General features: G+C 37.9%; 5 protein-coding genes across 5 annotated transcripts; 1 reads left to right on the forward strand and 4 right to left on the reverse strand.

Annotated features, from left to right (window-relative positions):
• Window positions 1-6,607: 6,607 nt before the first annotated feature.
• Window positions 6,608-7,902, reverse strand: K444DRAFT_183219 (TPR-like protein). The gene is made up of 5 exons (XM_024870842.1): window positions 7,670-7,902; window positions 7,524-7,616; window positions 7,318-7,474; window positions 7,017-7,261; window positions 6,608-6,966 (listed from the first exon to the last, which is right to left on the reverse strand). Exons 1-5 carry the CDS (start codon window positions 7,784-7,786, stop codon window positions 6,841-6,843), a joined length of 738 nt encoding a protein of 245 aa, XP_024742493.1. The 5' UTR covers window positions 7,787-7,902; the 3' UTR covers window positions 6,608-6,840.
• On the reverse strand, window positions 7,903-9,572 carry K444DRAFT_183218 (uncharacterized protein). Its single transcript, XM_024870841.1, has 3 exons — window positions 8,325-9,572; window positions 8,082-8,273; window positions 7,903-8,029 (listed from the first exon to the last, which is right to left on the reverse strand). The coding sequence occupies exons 1-3, from the start codon at window positions 9,512-9,514 to the stop codon at window positions 8,020-8,022; spliced, it is 1,392 nt and encodes a 463-aa protein (XP_024742494.1). The 5' UTR covers window positions 9,515-9,572; the 3' UTR covers window positions 7,903-8,019.
• A 1,331-nt stretch (window positions 9,573-10,903) lies between these two features.
• K444DRAFT_519067 (P-loop containing nucleoside triphosphate hydrolase protein) lies at window positions 10,904-12,108 on the reverse strand (the record flags this gene model as incomplete). Its single annotated transcript, XM_024873924.1, has 5 exons — window positions 10,904-11,328; window positions 11,369-11,449; window positions 11,497-11,608; window positions 11,727-11,983; window positions 12,030-12,108. Coding segments are annotated over 5 exons (954 nt in total), but the record flags the coding sequence as incomplete, so codon positions are not given.
• A 2,518-nt stretch (window positions 12,109-14,626) lies between these two features.
• Window positions 14,627-15,155, forward strand: K444DRAFT_518635 (uncharacterized protein; the record flags this gene model as incomplete). The annotated part of the gene is made up of 2 exons (XM_024873886.1): window positions 14,627-14,698; window positions 14,754-15,155. Coding segments are annotated over 2 exons (474 nt in total), but the record flags the coding sequence as incomplete, so codon positions are not given.
• Window positions 15,156-16,389: 1,234 nt separating this feature from the next.
• K444DRAFT_659783 (uncharacterized protein) lies at window positions 16,390-19,045 on the reverse strand. The gene is made up of 2 exons (XM_024886388.1): window positions 18,800-19,045; window positions 16,390-18,745 (listed from the first exon to the last, which is right to left on the reverse strand). The coding sequence occupies exons 1-2, from the start codon at window positions 18,862-18,864 to the stop codon at window positions 16,813-16,815; spliced, it is 1,998 nt and encodes a 665-aa protein (XP_024742497.1). The 5' UTR covers window positions 18,865-19,045; the 3' UTR covers window positions 16,390-16,812.
• Window positions 19,046-19,200: the final 155 nt, after the last annotated feature.

Genomic DNA, 19,200 nt, shown 5'->3' on the forward strand with positions numbered 1-19,200 from the left:
CTTTAATTTTAAACTTACTCGAAACAAGTTTAGGGCAAAATTATTAATTAGCCCCGGAGCTTATATAGGGCTACTAATTAATAATTTTAGTAAAGCGGCCCTAAACTCGTTTATATAATATTATTATATAATCGGATTACTTATTAAAAATACTAGTTATAGGATCTTACCTAAATATAAATACTAAAACTTCTAGCCTTATATAATTTATTCTAGCCTCCGTTTTTTCTTTTATTTAGCTAGTAAGCTTTCTTTTATTAAAAATAGATTTATTTCTCTATTTATTTTATTTATATTATAACTAGTATTATTTCTTATCTTAATTTCCCTAAAATTACTAGGGTAATACCTATAGAACATATCTATATTATAGGGTCTTTTTCTTTTCTCTTTTTCTCTTTTTTTCTTTTTTCTTATAAAACTAACCTTTTTTTAGGCCTATTAGAGGAAATACTAATCTGCTCTTACTAAGCTTAATTCTAATATATCCCGGTAAACTCATAATAGTCTATAATAACTAGTTATAGGCAGGAATAATAATCTATAGCCCCGTAAGTATATTTAGTAAACTAATATATAAATTAAATAAGACTATATTCTGGCTATAGTAAATTCTCTGGCTTTTCCTATATCTTCTAGCCCTTTTCTTTTATTACTCGGCTTCTATTTACTATTTTAGCTTTTACTATCTTATAATTTTAGTCTAATAAATATTAAGTATAAGGATTATATAATAAAATACTAGATATTAGAGGTATTTATAGGTATAGGACAGAAGTTTAAGCTTTATTATAAGAGAAAGAATATAATAATAAATAAATTACAGGTATTCTTATTCTTTTTATAAGTGCTTTTTAAAGAAAATAATCTATAAGCTTATAGCTTTTATTAGAATATAAGAGTATATAATTCTATACTTGCTTTTATATTTATAAGCTATACTAAAAATACCTATATTAACCTTTCTTATAGTTTTTACTATTTTTAGATTTATAGGAAGCTATTTTATTACTAGGAACCCTTAAAGCTAGGCTTATAGTAAGTTCCGGCTTTTACCTAACTATTTTTTTATAATTCAGATTATATAACTAATCTCTGGTTATAGTACTACCCGTAACTTAATTAAACTATTCTCTATAGCCTTTATAAGATATTTATAGACTATAGTAATTTCTTTATATAAATTTATAAGATAATCCGGAAGTAATTAGCTAGCTAAATAAATTACTTTCGGATTTTTCTTAGCCTATAAATATACCTAATTCTTTAGTTTAAGGCAAATTATTATTATAAGAATCTTCTTATAGCTATAGAGCTAGTAAGAATTCTTTTAGATAAGTTTATAAATAAGAATTAATATAATATTTTTCTTATAATTTATAAGTCTAGTTATTAAGGTTTATAACTTTACTAAATAGCTATTACTTATATAATATATATATTACTTTATTACGTATTTCTCTTTTTATATAATAAATATAGATAATATTATAAAATAATCTTATAGAATACTTATTATATCTATTAATAGATTTGTTTAAAATAGTAGCTTTTTTACTAGTTCCATTTATATACCTGTATTTATAAGATATTTCCTTTCTTTTATACTTATTAGCTTTTTTAGTAATATATTATAAATACTTTTATTATTTATAAAACTATATTTCTTAATTAGCTTTATTTATATTAAGATAAGATCCGTATAAATATATATAATAGTTTAGTAATACCTTAATTTATAAAAATATCTTATTAGCTAATCTAGGCTATTAATTTATTTTTTCTTTTTCTTTTATAAGCGGGAATTAGTTTATATAATAGCTTTTTTAGGATTTAATAACTATTATTTATTATTTTAGAAAGCCTATTTTTATTTTTATTTTTATAATAAATCCGTAATAATTAGAAATTATCTAGGAGCTAGATAGCTTATAATTTATAAACTAGCCAGATCTAATTATTTATATATTTTAACTTAAGGTTTAGGAGCTTTTTATAGACTTAAAAAATCATATTTTTGAATAATATACGGGCTATATTTATATAATTAAGTACTAAAAGTAAGGGCTTTTATATTTATATTTACTTTTATTCTTATAAGTATCTAAAAAGTTTAATATATCTAAATATATAGATAAGATTATATATACTAAGCTACCGGATCTATTATAGGATTCTATAAATAAGCTTCTAGCCTTAATTATAAATAATATATCTTATAGTTTATATAAAAAGAATTATATACGGGCTTTATATATGATTTATAAAGAAGCTTATAGTCTATTAGTATATTTTAAGAAATTCCCAAAAGCTTTTATAAATTATATTATAATTAATAAGAATAATTATCCCGAATATTATTACTAGAATAATAAATAAATATTTATAGCTTATAAACTAGGCTTTCTAGGCTAGGAAATTATTTATAATAATTACTAGATTATTTTATATAACTTATATTTTCTTTAAAAGTTTTATTTATATATTAATATTAAGATTTATATATTTATATAAGTAATTAAGTATATTTATAAATATATATATAAAAAAGTAAATTATATTATAGTTATAATTATAGCTATAAATAATAAGATTACCCGGTATATATATACCTGTTATATGAGTTTATATAAGGCTATTTAGTAGCTATTTGAATTTTCTATATATTAGGAATTTCTTTCTATTTAGTATCTTATAATTTATTTTAAAAAAAAGTAAATAATTTATTTTTTAAATAATATCTTTTCTATAACTTTAGCTATAAAAATTATAAATACCCGTTTAATACTAATAGCCTTTTTTAAATATAATACTATATATAAGAATAGCTAGAAATATTTATATTTCGAGTTTTTAGCCAAATTTATATAAGCTCTAAAGATCCGGAAATAGAAATATTACTAGTAAGATAATAGTAAATAAATTAGCTATATATATTACTATAGCCCTATTTCAGGTAAGTAATATTACTTATAGCTTTTATTTATAATTATTTGCGGCCTATAGTTCTTTATAGATTTATATTTAGTTAAGAGTATTTATTATCTAATATATTAGGCTACTTATATTACTTATAGCTTAATAGAAAATAACTAGAAATAGTATTAGTATTTTAATAAGGCTATCTTATTTATATTTATAAATAGTTTACGAATATTATTCTTAACTAGCCTTTATTAGTAGCTAATTATAGACCTATTAATAATCTAAAACTAGTATAAATACTATTTCTATAATAATTTCTAGTACTAGCTTATTTATAATAATAGTTTCCTATTTTTATTTCTTAACCCATATTATAATTATAGCCTTTTCTTACTTATATATAGGTTTATAAACTATAGGCTCTTATTTTTTATCTAAAATTAGATTAGTAAATATTATTTCTTATTTATATTATATATTCTCGAGAACTAGATATTATTTATAATTATAATATAAGCCTAGCTTAATTCTAATTAGTAATTATATTTTACGGAAATTATAATAACTATTAAATTAGATTTATAAATAGCCTATTTTTATTTATAAAGATTAAGAAATATAAGTAAAATATTCTTATATAAAGTACTTTACTATTACTTTTATAAGTAAGAATAAATAGTTCTTTATATAATATTTACAAGTATTATAGTTCTCTTATTACTAAATAAATATATATCTTATTTCTAGTTTAAGATTCTAATTAAGCTTTATAAATTATTTATAAGTTCTATTATAAAGTAAAATATCTTTAGATAGATTCTCTAATTTATAGATTTTATTATCTGGGACAAGATACTAATATAATATAAGTACTATTTTAAGATTATTTACTAGTTCTTAATAAATTTATAGTTTGTAATAAATAATATTCTTTTTAGAAAAGTATCTATAATTCTTAATAAGAACTTTACCTAGATTCTTCTAGTTATATTATATAATTTATAAATAGATATTATTACTATATATCTTTAATAATTATTTATTTAGCTATAGCTCAAGTAGTTCTATTTATAGACTAATATATAAGTTTATAAAGGCGAGAATAGCCAGGAGTTTATTTATTAAATTAGTAAATTATCTAATAATCTAGACCCTAATAAAATAGTAATAATTCCGAACTATATAAACTAGCTAGTATTAATTATAAATCTAATTAGCTATATTTATTCTCTAGAACTTCTTTTTCGGGCTATTATAAATTTATTAATTTTTTATAAATAGTATCTCTTAATTATATTAAATACTATAATCTCGGAGCTTAATATTTATATTTTTAGATATTTACTAGGCTAATTATAGATATACTAATTAGTAGATTTTCTAGATATAAATAAGTTTTTAGGTAATAACTTATATAAGCTATTTATAAAATAGTTATAAAGTATTAATCTCTTTTTCTTATTATTATTTTAGCTTATTTTTAAGATTAGGGCTCTAATACTACTTTTATAAAATCTATATTTATAAGAGAATTTATATAATAGGACCCGAATAATAGTTATAAGCTTATAGATATATTATATTAAGGCCTACTTATTTAGAGGAAATTTTAATAACTAGTTATAAATAATTTTATAAATTAAGCTATTTATTATAAATATTAGCCTAGGGATTATCTTTTCCCGGAAATAGTTCCTAGTTTATTTATATTTTATAATAATTATTAATAAGTTATAAGATTAGTTCTTTTATATTATTAGTTTAGATCTATAAATACTCGTATTTATTTATAAGTAGTTTTATATAAGAGTTTCTTATATATTATTTATTAAAAGCTTAAGTATTTTTCTATTATATAAAAACTTATCTAGAATATTTAATATAACTTATCCTAAGGTTTTAGCTAATTTATTTTAGTATTTTATCTCTTATAGGTGCCTTATAAGTACCGGATAGCCTTATAAGTCGGGTTAAGGAATTTAGGGGTTTATAATTATTTATAACTACTTATAATTATTTATAACTATTTATAATTATTTATAATTACTTATAAGTATTTATATCTATTTATAAATAACTTATAATTATTACTTTAAATATTTTAGGGCTTAAATAGACTAAGAATATTATATTATTAGGTATTAAAAATATATATCTTTTCTAGATAACTTTTTATAGGATTTATAACTTTTTTTTTCTCTTTTTTTCTTTCTTTCTTTTTTTTCTCTCTCTCTTTTTCCCTTTCTCTTTCTCTCTCTTTTTCTCTTACTTCTTCCTATTCTCTAATACTAGTACTAAATAATTCGTTTCTTTTTCTTTTTCTAGTACCTTTATCTCCTCTTTATAAAAAGCTATTAGCTTTCTATAAAGCTTAGTAAAACGGTATATTTTCTAAGAAAAAATAAATAAGTAGTAGTAGTAAGTAGTAATAGTATAGTAGGCTATTTATATATTAGTTAAGGTCTATAATAATTTATAGTAAGTATATATATATAAAGATAAGTTATTAGAAGTAACCTAGTTACTTATATAACTACTAGTAATAACCCGGGGAAGCAAGAGAGGGTTAGTAGGGGTAGGGGCGGAACCGGGACCGGGACTAGTAGTAGTACCTGGAAGTATTTATTAAATTAGTTATAGTCCGTAAAATATTATATAAAAGTACTTATAGAAAAAATAGCAGGTATCTTTACTACTATAATAATAGTTAGTATAGCTTCTACTAAAAAAACTAGCTATAACCATATATACCGTCTATATATCCGACCTGCTAGTATAATATATATATCCGGCAGGATAAACTTGACTAACGAATTGGCTAAGCTCAGCCTCCAGGTTGGCAGGCCGGGCGGGGTTAGTAGTGCGGCCGGGCCGCAAGATAGGCATACGGCGGGCGGTGAGGAGAGAGAGGGAGGCCATAGTACGGGTGGGGCAGGGCGGGAGGGGCGGGCGGCGGCGGCGGCGGCAGGCCAGTAGCAAAGTTTGCTGCCGTAGCAGTAGTAATAGCAGCAGTGGCGGCGGCGGCAGTAGATAGTAGAGAAGACATTCTACGGACCGTAAGAAGCGTTACAGGCCAGGGGCAGGCCCGTAGCGGGTATAGGGGTTAACTTACGTGAGTGTATGTATGAAGATGTTTATTAAAGGAAAGAAGCTTTGGAATTCGAAATTAAAACCTACCTTATTTAGCTTACCTGGAAAATTTTTAGCCTTCAAAAAGTGAATTTTCAAAGTGAATTTAAAGTCAGTAAAGCTGATATCCCTTAAATAAGTGCCTGAGGCATCCAATTAATCTCGAATCGAGATCAGGGCAAAATTAAAGACTGGCCCCGAAGCTTGCGTAGGGCCGCCAGGCTTTAATTTTAGCGAAGCGGCCCAGATCTCGTACAGATTACACCACTACACTACTCTTAGCTCCTTCTTCTGTACAAGAGGCGTCAGGCGGTAGTAGCAGCTTCGGACGGTCCAGGAATGTGGATGACAGCAGCGTGGTAGCGAACGCAATGACATTGGGACAGCAAGACAGGGAGCCAATATGGATCGATTTTCATCGAGGCGAAATGGAAAAGCAAGAAGCAGATGAAGTTGAACAGTTATAGAGAGAGTTGGGTTGTGTAAGCAGCGGCGTATACATTGTTACGTTCATGGTATCACCAGCACCGGCCATTTATTTAACAGTATAGCCCGCCAGAGGTGAGAGAAGTTCGTAACACTATACACCTACAGCTACCAGAGCCGTTGAGCCATTAGATAAACTCATTGATTTAGGTCAACAGCTTGCCTGGCTCACGGCATGCTTCAGGCTTCTGTCAAGTGTATTCGAATAAAGGAGTGACATGCAAAGGGAAGGACTGTCTTCGGAAAGTGTTGATCATAATCAAACCAAATGCCTCCATTGTATGCTTCAGTTATCTTCCCTCATTGCCCGTCACTAGCATCAATCAACTCCCGTAAGTATTTTTGAACCTCAGCATTGGACGGATCTAAATTAGAAGCCACTTTGAAACTGTCAATAGCCTTTGGGATCTGGCCTAATTGCCGCATCTATTCGCTTATCAGTTATACACTTTTTATGTAAATCAGGGGTGGCCCACCAGATTACCCAGGTTAACCCAAGACTCTACTCGCCTCCGATCCAGTTTTATTGCTGTATCGTAAGAGTTCTGAGCTTCTTTATAGCGCTTCATCTTCACGTTTAGCGCTCCCAAGCTAGCCCAGCAGTCGACATTCTTCTGGTCCCGATAGATCGCTTGTTGGAAAGCTTCATGCGCTTTAAAAAGAAATTGCCTTGATAAATAAGAGCACCCAAGCAGGTACCAGCTTTGAGTATTGCCTTTGTCTGCCTTGATTAGTTTCGAGGAATGCATCTTTTGGAGCCGACAACCATATGCTTACCGAGTGCCACGGCTCTTTCGAGATATCTAATTGCCCGATCTTGATTTTCTTGAGATGTGTCCTCCTGGTGGTACAACCGTCCAAGATTTTTCATGGCTTCTACGTTCTCGGAATTTCTCTCCAGTACAAGCTTGTACATTTTCTTAGCTATATCGAACTTGGTAGGTCAGTGACCGTTCCTAAAAAGGCAATTTCTACGTTATTACCTTCCCTGATTGCTCTAACGTAGGTGCAATTTTGAGCCACCAAGATACTTTATCCACAAAATCGGGTGGAGAATGCGTCAAGTAGTTAAAGCACTAGCGTGGTTTTAGCAGGTTTTCATCAGATTATTTGCCATGTTTGCACTCACGGCAATACTTTGCTTGACTTTCAGTTGCTGCTCACAGAGAAGACCCAACTGGATAATATCTTCCGGTCCAAGTCCACGGAGATCTTGCATTCTATCGTCAATAAGGAAATTGGACATAGGCGAAGTTACTTGTAGCGCACTAGGGCTTTTCTTTAGTGAAATTTGACCTCGTGGTACTTGTGGCTCGTTCCTAGAAGCTGCCTGTCGCTTATATGAAATAAACTGGGTTTCAATCGGCGCTCTTTCAATTCGATACCCCTTCCGCTTGACTGGTGGGATGGATCTGGAGAAAGCCTTAACATCGGAGCGGAAGCTCTCGCGGCAGCGTAAAAACACTGCGATGGAGTAGTTTAAGGCGACCTTGACTCGTTCACTATTATTTTCTCGTCTCTCGATGAGCCATTGTACCAACAATGTAATTTCTTTGTGGATGTCATAACGTGATTCCCGGCGAAGAATAATTGGTGGAGATTTGGACAATATATGAAACGCTTGTTTCAAAGTTTTAAGTACACTCTTAATCTCCAAATTGAGATTACGGCTCTGACCGTCCTGTGTAACTTCAAACCTTTGGTAAGTGTAAGATGCTAACATGAAATGACTCCTATCAAATTGTTAGAAGGCAACACTCTGGTTATTGTGAGTTTCAACATACATCCACCGCCCACTGAAGTAGAGCGTCGCGAGTTTGAGGAGATTAATTGCCAATTTGCAAGTCTCGTAACGGCCGAGAGGCCATTTTGATTCCATCAACGGTGTCAAATTGTATATTAATATTCCAAAGTCGTGACAGAGAAGAGAAAGCGTTTTCAGGGATTCGTGTGTGTGTGTAGTACGTTTAGCTGATGAAATTGCTATCATATAGCAGTGTATTGCCCGCCTAATTAGCGCGATAAAATCGGAAGTAGTCTCTGCTATAGCCTCATAGCACTGCGCTAATCGATACCACGTCTCCCAACGGTCGGTGCCATATTGAAGGTCCAGGAAGAAGAAGGATATTGCAGAATCCAAATATTGTTTTAGAGGCGGCGAGCGGAATCGAAATTGTGAACGAGAAAGAGCAACCATGCCCATGTAGAAGTACCATTCACTTGTGGCCAGAACAGAATCAATCCCATGGATGGGTTTGGTAGATATGCTCCAAACACCTTGTATACTTTGCAACAGATTGCGCGACCAAATATTGCTGTCCAAGGAGGACTCTATGATCCTTGTATTGAGTTTTCTATTCGCTCCAGATCTTTGTACCTCTAGCGCTTCGCGTAACGTTGAAAGAATTTGCCGAATTCTAATCACCTCAAGGTCTAGATAGGTAACTTGAAATAGGGTTTCCAGCATATCAGGTAAAGTAATTGTAAGATGCTTTGCCTCTGAATCCGAGGTTTTATGTTCCTCCAAACGCTCCGTGTATATGGAATTTTGGAGGAATCTTGTCGACCTCCAAGAGCTCTTTCGAATCGATAAGATCAAGGTGTTGCTTGAAGTCTCCATGTATGCAAGAGAGTCATCCGTGGGCTCTTCCTTTATTGGAAACAAAGGACCCCGAGCGAGATCATTTGGGGGGTAATCCAGCACAACGTCCTCTAGTACTTGCAGAAGGTCCACATCTAGGTCCGAACAATTGCTTGAACATTCGTCGCCACAGGAGTGTACTGTAGATGGAGGATATGTAGTAACAACATCGGAAGGCAAATGGCCCCCCGGATAAGGCAGGCGACCTAGAATCTCCTCATACCATATTATCAAACCTCCCTGGTCCCCAAAAACCCAATTCGCAGTGTCAAAACTTCGGGGGAAGAAATCAAGTTGATTGACGAGGCCCTGGGTGTGTTCGTCTGTGCTCATCTTTGTGACAAGTTAAAGAATTGAAGTCGATTTGGGCAGTCCACAATATTGATCTTGCCGAAACGGAAGGAAATATTTCAGCGTAGCATACCAGAAGGGAGTGCGTTTAGACAACTTCTGTGAGAACGCCTAGGGTGGCTGAGTACATTTCGTTAAAGTTCTAAGCCACCACCACCCGCCTTCATCTTACAAAACGAATGCCGCCTGGACTGCCAGCGCATGCCGTTATGGTGTCATCCTGCAGCGGAAGAAAAAAGAATTATTCAACCGTTTCGCAGTCACCAGAGTGCTATTCAATTGTGTCTCTTGCGGACGTAAATGGGAAAATGTAAACCCCCCCCCCGGGGGCCGGACTAACCTAAAGCAGAGAGGAACACCAAAAAAACTAGTTTTCCTTTAAGTTTAATTTACTGTATAAAGAATTATTATAATTTAATTATTTTTTATATTATAGAAAGCCAGATTATAAGCTAATAGGATATAATAATTTTATTATATAATAATTAGTGGATTTAAGAAAATTTAAAGAAGGTAAGTAAAGTCGGAATTTTCAAGGCACTATAAGAGCCTGAAAATTTAGCGATTAAGTACCTGGAACGAATTTACCTCGTACGCAATTATTGCCTCGCCTATTTCACGCCCCAAATTAGAGCTCTTATATACAAACCTCCTTATATCTATATTAGGAATTCTGATTCGAGAGAAGGACTTAAGTAAGTACAAGCAGCTAATTAAGCATTATTAAAACTTTAGAATCCATTGATTTGTCTAATCGACACCCAGGGGGGTGTCGTTTTACATTTTCCCATAGGAACTGGCCACTCATGGCGGCCGCTAAAACGCAACACGCCTCACCAGCCTGAGGGATACATCAAAACTATGCCCTTCCACAAAAGAGTCATTTTTTCTTTAATCATACATCACTATGCACTGATATATTTATAGTGAAGGATAGCAATCTTCATCAACAGCACATTTCCATGCATCCCACACTATTCGGAATATACGCGTCCGTACCACACAATTTGTCTCCATCGTTCAGCTCGTCACGTCTTCCTGTAATTCCTTATTGAACTTGACCAAAACATGTTGGTTTCGAAACTTAGCCGCTCTATTCCCTGCCCTGTGCATAAATCATTAATGAGTTAAATTTACAGTACAAAGTTTGAAGCAAGTATTCTGAACGACGACTCCGAAACCAAACTTTCACCAGGAACTTGGAATTTTAGGTAGCCACTCGGAATATTCCTTAGGGGCGCGACTCACACAAGAGGGGCATATCTTCTATCGATACACCGGCTTATCATGTTTACGGAGTTCTAAAATATTTCCACCAGTTTAACCGGTTATATGATGTAGTTCCAAGAATGTGCGAATGGCTCCATACATCTACCTCCACTTTTCATCTCTGGCGTTTTGTTCATCCGTATGGCCATGGACAGTTTGTATATACCTTGTAAAGTCGGCAGCCGCTCTTATCGCTTTTTGGACGTGCTCCCATCCCATGGTTACCATCTTGAAAATTGCCAACTGCCTTGCCGTTGTCAGCACGTTCCTGATCTGGCGGCCGTTTATCTCAAGATCGGATAGCTCCTCAACACGACGTTCCAATCCAGCAAAATCAACCTCTTCTTCGTCCTCCCGCATCATTTCCAAGAAGTTCAACCAAATTTGTCTCCGTGAAGGACGGTCGAGTAGCGGGAAATGCAACGAAACCTGGATGCGTGAACTAAATGCTTCGTCGAATGTTCCGACTCTATTGCTTGTCAATATCAGAATTCCGTCATAGTACTCCAGCGTTCGCAGGAAAACTGCTTTCATTAGCAAACGGCTAACATGATTCGACAGACATACCAGAAACCAAGCTGTTTCTCTTTAGGTCAGAAAGCGAACGTTCTTCCAGGAAAACATCTGCTTCGTCGAGAAGCAGAACTGCTTCGTGTCAGATGAATTCGCGTCTAAAATCATGGGGCTGTACTTACTGCAATTCCACATCTTACCTAAGAAGAGTATGGATTTGAGATATCTCTCCACTTCTTCTGCATTGGTTCCAATATCACCACAAGTCACGTTATACAAGGGTCTCTCAGCAATCTCAGCGACACTGATAATTGAAAAGCTTCTGTCAGCGCAATCGGAATACGCCTAAGATAAAGAGAAGGCAAACCTTTCTAGACATCGTAAGCAATTGGACAAGGGCAATAGGCCAAACATGGGATGATATACCTGCGGTCAACGTTTTGCCTGTGCCTGGTGCTCCATGCAGCAACATAATGAGACCGTTCCCCTTTCCTGCAATTATGTCCTTTCTTTTCCCCGCAATACTCAGACCTCTGCTTTCCCCAACCTTCGTCGTACGGACCAAAACAAGGCTTTTTATTAGATCTTTAGTCCTCTCTGGAAGGACAAGGCGATCGAAAGCTTTCTTATTCCAGCAGATGGAACTAATTTGATCAATCCGGATAGTGACTAGGAATTGGTTAAAAATGAATAGCTTTGTTAAAGGGCGGCTTACTCCATTTCTTTTCTTTGAGTAAAAAGCTGTGTAAAGTGTCAGGAAACAACGCATATGTCTCCGAACTTAAGTTCTTATCATGGCCGAGGGACGATGGCCATGAATCATACTTCTGGGATTTCCCACTCTCTCCCCAAAACGACGAATAAGGATGCAGTTGACGGTATGCGCAATAATCCACAATTAAGCGAGCCTCAGCCTAGATCATACGTAAGTCATTGAATTCTGAATTCTAAAGTAATTAAAAAGCTTACCAACAGCAACTCTTCCTTGTCATCCCAGCCACTGTAACATACATTCTGGATAGTTCGATATTTCCAATACTCTTTCCCTCTAGCTATCAATTCGTCTTTCTGTTTGGCGTCGGCATATTCAAAAGGAAAGACGGAAAGGTGTTGGATCCGAGAGATTGTCTCCGGGACGTCTACCTTCAGACTCTGACTTGTGCGAGACGAATGAACGCTGCTGTGTTTGAAGAAGAAGCCATTCAGCGCGATTGAACCTCTCGAATGATTCGGCCAGTTCTCCAATACAATTGCCCTCATCGTCGGTGTCCTATCGTAAGTTCTGTTCGATGCCATGCGCCAGACCAGCATCTGATTGGGTCGGAAAAGGAATGGAATCGTGTCCCTGTCAAAATTTCCATCCTTTTGTTGTCTATCAGCTTTCGCATACAGGTGTCCATATCGCTCGTTAGCATAGTCGAGAAGAGAATGAACCTGCCGTGAAGTTGTCGTATGCGGTCTGTTAGCTTCCATCCTGAGCTTTGAGCGATGATGAAACAGCCATATGTAAGGCGGGCACATTTCTTCTTCGCCATATCGATATAGATATGCCGTTGAGATTTTATTGATGACCTTTTTTAGGTCTTCGCTGAGAATAACGAGGCGCCCGTTCTCTGAATATTCATGGCTCGTTCTTGAATATCCAGCTGTTGCTGGACCGAAGGAGTCGCTCAACTCATCATCTAGTTTGCAATGGTGCTCTTTGATGATGAGAAAGGTGAGGTGCGGGAACTTGGAAACATATTCTTTCTCATGGCGAAGGTGATCGAAACCCGAGAGATGACCCATACTTCCCCGGACAGGAACGTCTTCAAATAACTTAAAAATATGGTGTTTGTTCGAGTGACATATAACTCTGTGTAGAACCTTGTAGACATGTTCATCCTCATCGGGCTTGGTAAAATTATCGCTGGTATTTACACGCTTTGTGACATGAAGATTTTCTGAAGAGCCAGTGGGACTTCGGTTCCGTTTCCGATTGTTCGTGTCCCACGCTGATTCGGACACTGCTTCTGAACCCTCCTCGTCTTGAGAGTCTTCATCATCACGATCTTTTCCTTCATCATATTCTTCCTCCGCCTCGTCATTGTCGTAGTCATCTTCATCGTGATCTTCCGGTTCTTCTTCGCCATAAAATTCTTCATCTTCATCTTGCCGGAAGCCAAAATTGTTCCCCCGCTGGGCTCTTTCCTGCAATGATGAAAAGGCTGCACTAGAGAGCCCCTCGGTGACGTCTTCAGATATTGTCAAGTGAGACATTTTTAAACAAACAGTTGTCGAAATTAAACTCGATACTCTGGTCTCCACGGACTATTTGTTCAAGTCATGTTTGCATAGGAAAAGATGAAAAACCTCACAGCCCTATCGAGTACAAGGTGCAATGCAGCCCAAATAATTTGAGCACGCCTTCCAGCTCGCCACAAAACATGCAAGAGCTGGTTAGCCAGGGCTGAATTTAATACGATATATAGGAATCCGCCTTGTTGCCTAAAACTTTATGGTAACCCGCAGCTCTCACCTAGCCAATGCCAAAGCTAGCCTGATGCATAGAGAATGCAGCCCAAATAATTTGAGCACGCCTTCCAGCTCGCCACAGAACATGCAAGAGCGGGTTAGCCAGGGCTGAATTCAATACGATATATAGGAATCCGCCTTGTTGCCTAAAACTTTATGGTAACCCGCAGCTCTCACCTAGCCAACGCCAAAGCTAACTTGATATTGCCAGAGGTGCATAGGCATTGCAACCTCATTGGCAGGGTGTCTTTCGCCTCGTCAGTCACGAAGCCCGGGCCCAAAATATCTAACGCCAAGCCCAATGGGGCTGAAGATGAGGTAAAACGATAAATCAGCAGCCTCGTTGCGCTCTGTTGCTGTTTTCTCCTATCAGCCCATTCTACTCAGGACATAGAGCTGGCCACTTTTTCAACACGGACTTCCGATGAAATCAAAACCATGACAGCTCTCCCTGCTCATCTTTCACCAAGTGAGCATTTAAATTCTCGGCTCCGGGGATGGTGGGCTTCTGAAAACGGCACTGAGTAAGTGAACACTCACTATTCTTAACATTCCTAATGAACACTTATACTGAGTAGACTCGAATCGATCACTGAAGATGCTTATAAAGATGCAAAGTTATTCCTTGGGGAACTGCCTTGTCCAGAGAGTCGATCATGGCTCGATTATCGCTACTCGCTTGAAGATGTTCTTCAAGAGCTGAGAAAGGCGAAGGATGCGTATGATAGCAAATCTCATAGCGGGACAAGGAAGTGGCTGGTCGCTCTTTCGGCACGGATTATCCACTTCAATACTATCCTCGACGTCTTCGTCCCGCAGCACCCCGAGTATGTTACGTTGGTTTGGGGGGCTTTTAAATTCCTGTTCATGGTACTTGTTTAATCCAACCTAAGTCTTTCCACGCGGGTGAGCTAACGAGAGACAGGCAACTCTGAGTTCCGAGCAGCTTGTCAAGGAGCTGGCTAAATCTATCTGTCGAATTGCGGAAATACTCCCTCGAACTGAAGTCGCCGTCCTATTGTACCCGACGGCAAGAATAAAGATTGGAGTAGCTCAAATATATAAGCATATTCTGCGATTTACACAAAAGGCCATGGCCTGGTACAAGAAAGGAAGATTGGCGCATGCAATGCACGCCATCGTCAACCCTTGGGACCTCCAGTTTGAAGACGATGTAACCGCGATTCAGGAACAATCGCTCATCATAGAAGCAGATGCTAGCGCAGCATCACGAGCAGAGCTTCGAGACGCACATTTGCAGATATATAAGCTACAGTCACAAGTGAGCGAAATGACGCTCGTTTTGGCCCAAAGTAAGCAACATTAACCTCTAAGATATTTTTGTGCTGACCATCGAAAGCAAACCTGAGCCTACAAACTCGCTTGCTGCCACTCCAAGAGACCCAAACTGAAATCCTTCATGCAGTCCTCCTCAATCAAATTTTCTCCTGTGGACCATTACGTGGAATACCTCTTTCGGGAAAATGTCTCGAATTCTGTCTTTCTTTCGGGAGCCGTAGACAGAATAAGACCAAACCAGACCAGTCACAAATAGCAAGATTGACCCAGTGGGCGAACGAAGAGAGAAGCAAAGTACTTGTAACAAAATGCGGGGATAAGATGCGCTCTCGAGACTTCCTGGTCGATTTGACCGCATTGATACGCAGTAGCAAGAAGCCAATCATCTTTGCCTTAAGGTTTCCGGATTTTCGTGATCAGCCCTTTACCTTTGTTAATTTAATTCAGATGCTTGTAACCCAGGCCCTGCAAATCAACGACTCGAATTATTCAAACAACCGTCATACACTTTCTGTCGTTCATTTACAAGATGCGGTGGGGGAGAATGAATGGTTGAATATTTTGAATGCAGCTCTCCGAGGGCTGTCTTACGTCTTTGTCGTTCTCGATGCTGATTTATTGAACTTTGCCGTAGCAAACGACAGGTATAAGGCGACCAAATGCGTAGCTGCTCTTCGGGAAGTGGTGACCTCGACACGTCTAAAGTTATTCGTTTCTGGCTTCAGTGTTGACACATTTTCCTTCGATATATCGTTAGATCCCAAGGACTGGGAAACGTTGCAGTTGAATGTACCGAGAAGTAAAAGTTGGAAGCGGTCGAAAACTCAAATGCGAAGATCGCATCAGGGGGTCCAGAAAAGGTGGAGATGAGGAATGTGAAAGAGCCAACTATGGAGACACAGCCGGGGATTGGAGTAGAGGGTCTCAATCTTGATGCTTCAGACTTTTTGATAACTTTCCTCAAATCTACTGAGTCTCCATCACAGCCTCAACGACTTAGACTGCTAACGCATCTGATTCCCGGCCACATGTCCATAGAATTTCTCTACTCCCAGCTCCACCTCTAAGTCAATTTCGGCCGGGGTCCTTGTCTGGAAATTAGGCGAGCAGATCCACTGTATCATATACTGAGTAGCATGCACAGGTCAATGCGGTCCCTGTCAAGCAAGTAAGTTGTACTTTGACTTCTCAAAACGAAAGTACCGGCATGGCACACAACACACAGGCAACTATCTATTGCTTCTCCTTACGGTATGCCTTTTGCCAAGCCTTGCAAATAGCTTTATTTTCTATACTTATAAATATGCTCTAAATATAAGTGTGTTCCGAATATGAATATGCTTTGCACGTGAATACGCTCTGCACGTAGTCGCGTGCCTTTGGCGCGCGACTGGGTGCCTCTAGCCTATAAGGTTAAGTAAGCTCCCAGTATTAGTAGAGATAAGCTTTATAACTCCCAGAATTAGTATAATGGCTAGTTGGACATTTGACATCCGAACGCCGTTGAATAAAACCCTGCTTGAAAGAATACCTCAAGTGAAGCGTGAGATATGTAACATTAAACTGCCTTTCTGTATTCTTCCTGTCACCACAGGCTTGATAATTCAGTGGAAGCAAGTACTGTACCTTGGTGCATCACTCACTTCTCGAGTTCCCGCTCCGATGTCCCACTCAAATCCGCATACTCAATTGATTCGAATCGGAACAAGACTTGGTGTTTCCCCTTCATACCACGGAATTTCTGTGAGGTTTCCCACGTGTGCTGTGCCAATGAGTGTGTAAACCCCTTCACAATCACCTTCCCGGAGGATCACTGGGAGATCGAGGGTGGGAAACAGAGCAATGTGATCCCCTATTTGAACCACTGGCGGGTCATCTACACAGGCGTTCCGTCCAGCTGGACCGTGTCCACGAAACCCTTTAGTGCCCCTGAACATGTTCACCCCTAGCGACCTGTCATCTAGGAACAGTCGATGGGCTAGTCCAGCAGCACAATACTCCAACCCCAAGTCCCCAGCACAAATGCTTTGCTCAGTCGACCACTGCAGAAGAACGTTCTTTTGTGCAAGACGTATGATGTTTGTATTTTCCCCGAACTCATCAGACTTCAGACTTCGAAGCGAGCGCTTTGTCGTCCGCCAGGTTCCCACTATCGGATTCTGGCTCGAAGCCCAGGGGCCCAGGCCCAAATCTACTAACAATTCTAAGTGAATGGAAGCTAGCAAGGCGAAAAAGCTTTTCTCACTGATCGGATTGGGCCTCGTTTGTGCAAGAGCGTCAAAACATTGAAGTGTTTTTCGTGCAGCCATTGATACGTCTGCAGTTGTCATTTCGCTGAGCCCAGAAAGGAGATTAATGAAGGTTCCAAGAATAATTTGTTTTAGGTTTCCCTCCCGTAAATTATCTGAGACTTCCTCGGTTGAGTCAATGATCAGGCCATGCGCTGTTAAGTAATTACCATCCACGAATACAGTTTGTTTCGCGCCCAATCGCTCCGCCACCTCAGGAACAGAACGAGTCCGAAATTTTTGCTGCTGGAAGCCCCAATCTCGAACCCAAGATGGCATTGCAGCTCTTAGTCTAGAATTGGGGTCAACAGTTTGGTCTGAAAAGTAGTCCAAACCCTTCTCCTCGATGATAACACTCTCGGTAGCCTTCCGGAATACTTCCTCCACTGTGCTAGAATAATCCACGTGTATTTCATGCTGTACTGAATGGCTATCCAAGATCCCAAGGTAGCCGTAGACATAGTCTCTTGGATCTGTGACTTTGGAGGCTGGGAAACATCGGACTATATCAAGCAAGGAGAAATTGACTCGGTGAAAGTTCAACACACCTAATAAGTTGATACCAAGCACGCGGCCAAAGAACCCGTTAGTGACAGGGAGGACGACATTTGGTAGGGGTTTCGAGCCAAGGATAATCAGGCACATTGCGGTCTCGTAGAAAACCTTCCATTCAATTTGGTGGTTTCCACAGACTACCACTGCCTTCGAAGATAATACAATCTCTTGAATAACCCAAAGCCGGTCGAAATAATCCCGGGAGAGAAGGTCGGCCATGCCAGCCCAAGGACTTTGTCGGATATTCCGAAGATATTCTTTAGCGAACGAGTCTAGATCTTGCTCTCTTGCATAGGGATCGAGGTCAAGTTCAGTCCTCCCGGGTTTCAACTTGAAAGTATGTAACAGTTCTGCAAGATGTCGAAATATTGGGATGGTATCCCCAGTGTACGGCGTTTGGTCGCCAATCCACATCAGTACCACAGCAGCGTTTTTGTATATCTTCCCCATAAGCTGTACTTGTTGAGATCGTTCGTCCAGATCCTCCTGGTTGATGGAAATAGCATCGATCCATAGGAGTTGACTTGAATCTAAACTCCTGCATTTTGAAAGCAGGAGTGATAGGTTGGCGGTGACCTTTAGGACTCGATCATCGCAGAATATCACATGTTCGCGGACATTGGATCCCCACTCATAGGAGACCGCTGAGGAGGTTGGCAAGTCTGACAGAGTTCTGTGATGCAGCGCAACCCGGATTGGGTCTCCTGGGATGCCGGGGAGTAGCTCGACCATTCTGATGGCATCTTGTCCCTGAAGAGGTTGATATCGGTACAGCCTGCTTGATGTCAGTCTTGTCTCCGTACACTCGAGAAATTTATTTTATACTTACTCCCGAAGAGGCTCTAATATCTTCGTCCCGGCCAATCTTTCACCAAGGTGGCCTACTTCATCCATGATGCAGCACGCCTCGAAGTCTTCGTCAGCTGCGGCTGGCGACCGCGTCAATATGTTGCTTCGATCTTGAACTTCTTCCACTCCAGAGTTCGACGATGAGTACAATTCATCATCTCTCCGGTCCTGATCGGTAGATGGTGCGAGCGATTCGGCTGGACAACGTCTCTCTGATAGTCCCGCGATGGCAGCCTGGAAAAGTTGAAGTCAGGTGATTTCGTTGACATTTTTCAGCTCAAAGCCCGAACAAATCAGAGGCTGTGAGACCGACCTCCAGCAGCCTGCATGCACTTCAGCCGGGCACCTTCCCCAAAGCAGCAAGCACACTCCATCAAACCT

The sequence above is a fragment of the Hyaloscypha bicolor genome (assembly GCF_002865645.1).
Source record: "Hyaloscypha bicolor E unplaced genomic scaffold K444scaffold_16, whole genome shotgun sequence".
NCBI lineage: Eukaryota > Fungi > Ascomycota > Leotiomycetes > Helotiales > Hyaloscyphaceae > Hyaloscypha > Hyaloscypha bicolor.

What these genes read in the sequence shown, in the direction of transcription:
- K444DRAFT_183218 (XM_024870841.1), bottom strand. Translation starts at nt 9,514, where the DNA reads ATGAGCACAGACGAACACACCCAGGGCCTCGTCAATCAACTTGATTTC. An exon ending in TACTTCAGTGGGCGGTGGAT is followed by an intron (nt 8,274 to 8,324) that starts GTATGTTGAAAC and finishes ACAATTTGATAG; the next exon opens with GAGTCATTTCATGTTAGCAT.
- K444DRAFT_183219 (XM_024870842.1), bottom strand. Translation starts at nt 7,786, where the DNA reads ATGTCCAATTTCCTTATTGACGATAGAATGCAAGATCTCCGTGGACTT. An exon ending in AAGTCAAGCAAAGTATTGCC is followed by an intron (nt 7,617 to 7,669) that starts GTGAGTGCAAAC and finishes AAACCACGCTAG; the next exon opens with TGCTTTAACTACTTGACGCA. An exon ending in CGAAAGAGCCGTGGCACTCG is followed by an intron (nt 7,262 to 7,317) that starts GTAAGCATATGG and finishes TAATCAAGGCAG; the next exon opens with ACAAAGGCAATACTCAAAGC.
- K444DRAFT_659783 (XM_024886388.1), bottom strand. Translation starts at nt 18,864, where the DNA reads ATGGATGAAGTAGGCCACCTTGGTGAAAGATTGGCCGGGACGAAGATA. An exon ending in ATATTAGAGCCTCTTCGGGA is followed by an intron (nt 18,746 to 18,799) that starts GTAAGTATAAAA and finishes GACATCAAGCAG; the next exon opens with GCTGTACCGATATCAACCTC.